The sequence below is a fragment of the Oryza glaberrima genome, chromosome 12 (assembly GCF_000147395.1).
Source record: "Oryza glaberrima chromosome 12, OglaRS2, whole genome shotgun sequence".
Taxonomy (NCBI): domain Eukaryota; kingdom Viridiplantae; phylum Streptophyta; class Magnoliopsida; order Poales; family Poaceae; genus Oryza; species Oryza glaberrima.
In genome coordinates, this window is record NC_068337.1 from 4,782,501 (window position 1) to 4,789,360 (window position 6,860).

At 50.7% G+C, this 6,860-nt stretch overlaps 1 protein-coding gene across 1 annotated transcript; it reads right to left on the bottom strand.

Moving 5' to 3' along the window:
- Positions 1-1,038: 1,038 nt before the first annotated feature.
- On the bottom strand, positions 1,039-2,038 carry LOC127758042 (carnosic acid synthase-like). The gene has a single exon (XM_052283660.1). It carries the CDS (start codon positions 2,036-2,038, stop codon positions 1,085-1,087), a length of 954 nt encoding a protein of 317 aa, XP_052139620.1. The 3' UTR covers positions 1,039-1,084.
- Positions 2,039-6,860: the final 4,822 nt, after the last annotated feature.

Genomic DNA, 6,860 nt, shown 5'->3' on the forward strand with positions numbered 1-6,860 from the left:
CCGAGAGTGGCGTGGCGCACGGTGAGCGGCGGCGGAAGGCGCGCGGTGGCGTCGGGCGGGAACAGCGTGGCGCGTGGAGGCGGCCGAGAGCTGCGCGATGACGACAACGACCCCGATGCAGACAACCCCGACGACGACGACGACGATGACTGGGCGCCCGGATCTGGCGGGCAGAGGCAGCAGAAAGCAGCGCGACGACGACGCCGACCCCACGACGACGACGACGACCCCGACGACGAGTGGGCGCCCGGATCCGGTGGACGGAGGCGGCTGAGAGCGACGCGACAACGACCCCGACGACAACGACGATTGGGCGGCGACGGGGCGGCGACGCGGGCCTCGTCCCTCCCGGATTCGGCGGCGGCGGGCCTTGTCCCGTCCAGATCCGGCGGTGGCGGGCCTCGTCCCGCTCGGATCCGGCGAGAGCGGGGGGTGGCCGGCGGTGGGAGCGGGAGCGGGAGCAAGCGACGGCGGGACCGGGGCGGGCGGCGGTGGGAGCGGGGGCAGGTGGCACGGGAGCGGCCGGCGAGCTCGGGCGGCGGCACCGCCGCCTGCGGGCTAGGTTTTTTTTTGTTTTGGAATTTTATTTTTTTTTGGCGATTTTTTCTCTTTGCATGCGGTCGGCTTAAGCGCCCGCATGCGAAGCGGGTGCCGTGGCCGCATGCAAAGTTGGCGATTTTCACAGACGATTTCCCGCATGCGGTTGCGCCAACCGCATGTGAAAATCTCTCCCGCCCGTATGCAATGACCTTTTTTTAAGTAGTGTTCCCTAAATTTTTTCTCAAAAACATCACATCGAATCTTTGGACACATACATAAAGCATTAAATATAGATAAATGAAAAAACTAATTGCATAGTTAGGAGGGAAATCGCAAGACGAATCTTTTGTCCTAATTAGTCCATGATTAGCCATAAGTGCTACAGTAACCCACATGTGCTAATAACGAATTAATTAGGCTCAAAAGATTCGTCTCACGGTTTCCAAGCGAGTTATGAAATTATTTTTTTCATTCATGTCCGAAAAACCCTTCCGACATCCGATCAAACATATGATGTGACACATAAAAATTTTCTTTTCATGAACTAAACAGGCCCATACTCCATATATATACTTACGGCCAAAAATGCTCTTATCACACCCCGGTTGATGGTGAGGCTGTCGTCATTCTGCTCCTGTTTCTCCGATATGTCCAGCATCACATCAAGCAGGTCCTTCTCCTTCTCCCCGTGCGCACCGGCTGTTTCCCGGCCACGCATCCGCCGTTCGACATGGCCGTCGATCAGCTGGTACATCCACGTGATGTGCCTCGCCGTCCTTCGCCGCAGGCCCTGCAGATCGGCCATGGCCACCACCGGGAAGAACTCCGACACGTTGGGCGTCAGCGTCAGCAGCGCGAACTCCCGCGCCGCGTCGCGGAACTGGCACGACGTCGCGGCGTCGATGCCCACCGAGAACAGCGACCCGAACAGCAGGCTCGCCATGGCCGCGAACGCCGCCCTCCCGACGTCGACCACCGCCGTGCCTCCGCCGCCGCCGGACGCCGCAGCCAGCTCCGACACGTGGCGGAGGAGGCCGCGCACGGCGTCCCGGCGCAGCGGGCGCTGCTTCTCGACCCGCCGCGGCGAGAACAGCTGCTCGGCGCCGAGCCGGCGCAGCGCGCGCCACCGGTGGTGGCGCGTCGGCAACGCGAAGATGGAGTTGCTCTCGTGCCCCTCGGTGCGCCACGCGTCCGGCGTGCCGCGGTCGGTGATGCTGGCGCCGTGCCTGTGCAGGACCTCGCGCGCCGTGGCCGGCGAGGAGGCCACGACGGCGAGCGTGGTGCCCAGGCGGAGCGTCACCAGCGGGCCGTACCGCTCGGCGACGCGCGATAACGAGCGGTGCGGGAGCTCACCGGCGACGTCGAGGAGGTTGCCGATGACCGGAAGCGGCCTCAGGCCCGGTGGAAGACGGCGGCGAGCGTCTGAGAGAAGCTGGAAGACATGGGAGCAGAGCAGCAAGAGTGCAAGTGAACAGATGCATCCGATGAAGATGGCCATTGATTTTGGAACACTGGACTTTTGGTACTGCCGATCTCTATATGGAAATATAAAGCATTCCCTGTTTAAGGGTGTGCGTTTTCTGATTTGATGTGAGGTGACACCGTGACAGAAATTAACAGGACCAAAAGTACAAATATATAAAGCATTCCCTGTTGAAGGGTGTGCGTTTACACTTGGCTAGCAGTTTCAAAGGTACAATAATTACATAACTGAACACTTCCGCTTGAGTCATACTAGGCTTTCATTGGCCTGTTTTGATGAAGGAGATACTCTAGCAGCCATTCAAGAAATATCCTAAGCATTGGTTCATCCATTGCTTTCCATTATGTCCTTGTATGGTAATACATGGATTTCTTAGCTCTAGGGCTTTTGCTCCAGATAGTACTGGTTCTTCAGCATATGGTTTTTTCCACTTTAATTTGCAAGAAGTTTTGGAAACTGCCTGTGCCTTAAAAAAAAAACTTATTCGTACGTTTAATTGCTTGGAGATTTATGAATGTTGGGAACTTTTTTTTAGCAAAGGGCAAAGCTTCATTTTCATCAATAGAAATGATTCGATGAGAAACAGAATGGAAAAGCAAAAGAAGCACCCCATACATGTATATATATTTTTTCTTCTGAAGGGGACTATTTCTCGAGATGAGAATGACATCCCATTCTCTACTCCACGGAAGGATTATTCATGTTCTGGCAAGACAACATAGAATAAAGCAACTTTTCCCAACACAAAGTTTATCTAAACTGTCGGCTTATTTTTTTCTAGGCACCTTGAACCTACAAAAACTCAAGGGGCACTCTCAAAATAACATGAAACCAGCTTCATTCCATCAACTCAACACTGGAGTTGATTTTTGGCAGCCGTCATGCCAACATGGTTGTGTCTTCGATGGTACTTCTCCTAACATGGCTGAAGCCTTGCTGTTTGCAAGAGAAGATTTGTATGAATGGGGTTTGGCCGGGCCTAAGGGCATTTCTATCCTCATGCCGAACGGTGAAAAGTGTTTGCTTGTAATAGGTTGAGGCTATTTTTTTTGTCCCGTGTAAGGTCTATTGTGTTTGTTGTAAGGGTTCTTATCCTCTCCTTTCTTCTCCTTAATATACACTACTACGTAACTCATTTTCCTGGGCGAGCATATCTATTTTTCCGTGCGGTCATTTGGCCCGCCTGCACATCGCTGTCTGCGAAAATCAGTATTTTCGCGTGCGGGCGGGAGGACCGCAGGGGGTAATCGATTATCCCGTGCGGTCATATTATACCACCCGCACGGAATCAAAAAAAACAAAATAAAATCGCCACCCGCCCGCCGGCCCGCAAGCGAACCGGCTGCCGCGACCAGCCAGGCCGCCCCGGTGGCTTCCTCGACCAGCCACGGCCACCCGGTCGCGTCGCCGTTGAGCCCAACCGCCGCCGCCCCTCACCGCCACGGGGGACGGCCGCCGCCGCTGCCGTCGCTGCCACAGTCGCGCCGGTCGCCCGCTCGCTACCGCGCCTGCCCGGTCGTCGCCTTGTCGCGCCCGCCAGGTCGCCACCTCGATCGGTCGCCGCCGCGCCCGCTCTCCGCCGCCTCGCACGGTCGCCGCCGCCCCACGAAAGTAGGGAGAGGAGAGCCGCCGCCGCTCCCGCCTCGTCGTCGTCGTCATCGCCCTCGAGTGGGGAAGGACGGGAGAGGGACACCGCCGCCGGATCCGGGCGGCGGAGGGTGGATCCGGGCGCCGGCCGCCTCGCTCCGCGCCGCCCGCGACTCCCTGCACCCGCCTCCACTGCGTCCTGCGCCCGGCCTTGACGCCGACAGCGCCTCCACCGCCGCCAGCGCGCTTGGCACGGCGCCACTGCCGCCGGAAGCTTCCCTGAGCTGCCCGCGCCCCGGCCGTCGAGCCGCGCCCGTGCTCTTGCCGGCGCGCGCGTGAGAGGAGAGGAGAGGGGAGAGAGAGAGAGTTGAGAGGATAAGGATGAGGTGGTGAGAAGAGGATAAGGATGAGGTGGTGGGGGAGGAGAGAGAGAGAGCTGAGAGGATGAATTTTTAAAAAAAAATTGAGAGGGAGAGGCCGGGTGAGTTATCACGTGCAGGTGAGTTAAGCCGCCCGGACGGGATGATACGTTTTCCCGTGCGGGCGACGGCTCGGTGTTGGTTCCCTATTTTTCTATGCGGTTCCACTTACGGACCGTATGGAAACAAAATAAGGTGGTGTCCAGAAAAATCTATCCTGTAGTAGTGATAATGATAAGTAACTCTCCAGCAAAACTTCATTGCACTGCTTCTTTGTTTGATGGTGCCACCCAACTGTATCTTGTGAAATATATGATGGCTGATGGTAGCAACAAAATGATGATGGTGTGTAAACATGGCGCTGCAAAACAGTAGAATTTATCTGCCACAGCTGTGTTATCTTGGATAGAACAGACGAGGTTCCGAAGGATCCTTTCCATCCATACGTAGATATATGATATACCATGAAGGTATGTTTCAAAGGCATGGAACCCATGCGCATGACAACGCCTCCTATTTGGTGCTGTGGTGTAGTAGGCTCCATCTCCCATCAATTTGCACATATATACAACACATCTGTTTTACAGGTGCTGTTACGCTCCTATTTTATCAATTATAGGTTCCCCTTGAATTGTGGAAAAGCAAGGAATTAGATTGTGCTAGCTAGGGAGCTGACTGCTCGGACAAGTCTCAAGTAACTTTAGAGGTGAATAATACTAAGCAACTTTACACACACCGATTCTTCGCTTCTTCAAGAAATAGTTGATAATACAAAAGAAGAATTAATGGAAAATAAAGTAAGAAAGATGCTTACCTTCCTGCAAACAAAATATGTCGCTAAGCCATAACAATGGGTGGTGTCTTCGCTAAGAATTAATGGACAATTAAAAAAGATATTGATGTAATCGCTAACATGGGCACCCACCGACCACTACTGGGGATTTCAATATGAGTAGGGCATAAACAGGTCTAGGGATTACACCAAAACCATGGTTGGAGACATAGGGTTAAAAGGTTGATATGCGATGAAAGAAGAGCATAGGGAATGCGCAGGGGGGCATGGAGGTTGATTCTATGCTGAAATTATTGGGATTATTATGATTAAGAATGTTGGAAGAGGAAGGGGAGCAGTTGGCCTAGAGTGAGTTACCCCTTGTAGTTTATTTGAGCACTAAGTGGGTGCCATCAACACAGAATAAAGGACATGTGTTTTAGTTTTAATGAGGCAGTGGTTAATGTGCAAAATGGGTCTAGCGTCGTACTGTATCTTATGGTTGATATTGTGATGAAGAATGATCCAACGGCTATGTCATTCTTGATGATGTGGCTGCACATAATTGCTATCTAGGAATAGTACCCCCCCCCCCCCCCCCCCCCCCGCCCCCGATTGATAGGATTGAAACAAGACTAACACCGATATCGGGTTACCTAAACTATGGTCAAAGGCTGAGAATGGTGAATTCAGTACTCTCTGCTTTGCCCACTTACTACATGTGCACCCTAAAACTTCCAAAGAAAGTCATCTCACATGTTGATAGGGGCCGATATCGGGTTATCTAAACTATGGTCAAAGGCTGAGAATGGTGAATTCAGTACTCTCTGCTTTGCCCACTTACTACATGCACCCTAAAACTTCCAAAGAAAGTCATCTCACATGTTGATAGGGGTAGAAGACATTGCCTAAGGAGGAAAACAGATGAGGTTGCAGTTAAATCTCATTCACTAGCAGCCTGGGATTTAGTCAATAAACCTAAAGGTCTTGGCATCATCAATCTAGAAGTACAAAACATATCACTCCATATGAAACAACTAGACAAATTCTTCAACAAAGCATATCTACCCTAAGTAAAACTAGTTTGGAATAAGTACTACACAAAAATGCAACTATACCTCCACAAGCTTGTAAAGAGATAAGATCTTTTTGGTGGAAAGATATATTTCGACTAATTTCTCTATTCAGAGCAATCACCTATATAAAACTCGAAAGTGGGGACACTGCTATTTTATGGAAAGACAAATGGAATGGACAGATCATGCTGGAACAATTTCCAGTTTTACTTACTTATGCAAGAGATGAGGATTTATGTGTCTTTCGCTCCCTCCATCATTATAATCTGAATGATTTATTCCAGCTACCACTATCTCCACAAGCAATAACTCAGTGGCAAGATCTTCTTCATATTCTTCGAAACATAGCTACAACCAATCTTCATGATCAGCGGGTTTATGACTATCATTGGAATAGTGCAAGATACCAGTCCAATAAATTTTACTCACTCATCTTCGATCATATTCAACCTAAGTTAACTTTAATCTACATTTGGAAAAGCAAATGCACACTAAAACTCAAGGTATTCCTTTGAAATCTCTTGATGGGTCATCTCAATACAAGAGAAATGTTACAGAGAAAAGAACCTTCAAGCCAATTCAGGAATTAATTATGCAATATGTAACAACTCTCTCACGGATAATATGATGCACCTTTTCTTCACTTTCCCATTTGCTACACAATGCTGGAATTATGTGGGTATACATTGGTCCACCAACATGGAGTTCATGAATATTGCTGTTTTAACAAAACAAAACTTTGGTCAACCTTTCTTCATTGACGTACTTGCAACCTCAATTTGGAACATTTAGAAAATCGGGAATGATTTGATCTTCAACAACACTACACATGCCTTCAATCTTTGAAAGGACCGTTTTCGGAAGGATTGTACTCTCCTTTTGTTCAGAGTAAAGGCCAAAGATCACCCAATTAGGCAATCATGGATTGACAATATGTAAACTCTCTCCCCAAACCCCCCCCCCCCCTCCCTCTGTACAGCCTC

Bases quoted from the DNA above. Each gene is read 5' to 3' on its own strand.
- LOC127758042 (XM_052283660.1), bottom strand. From the start codon at position 2,038: ATGGCCATCTTCATCGGATGCATCTGTTCACTTGCACTCTTGCTGCTC.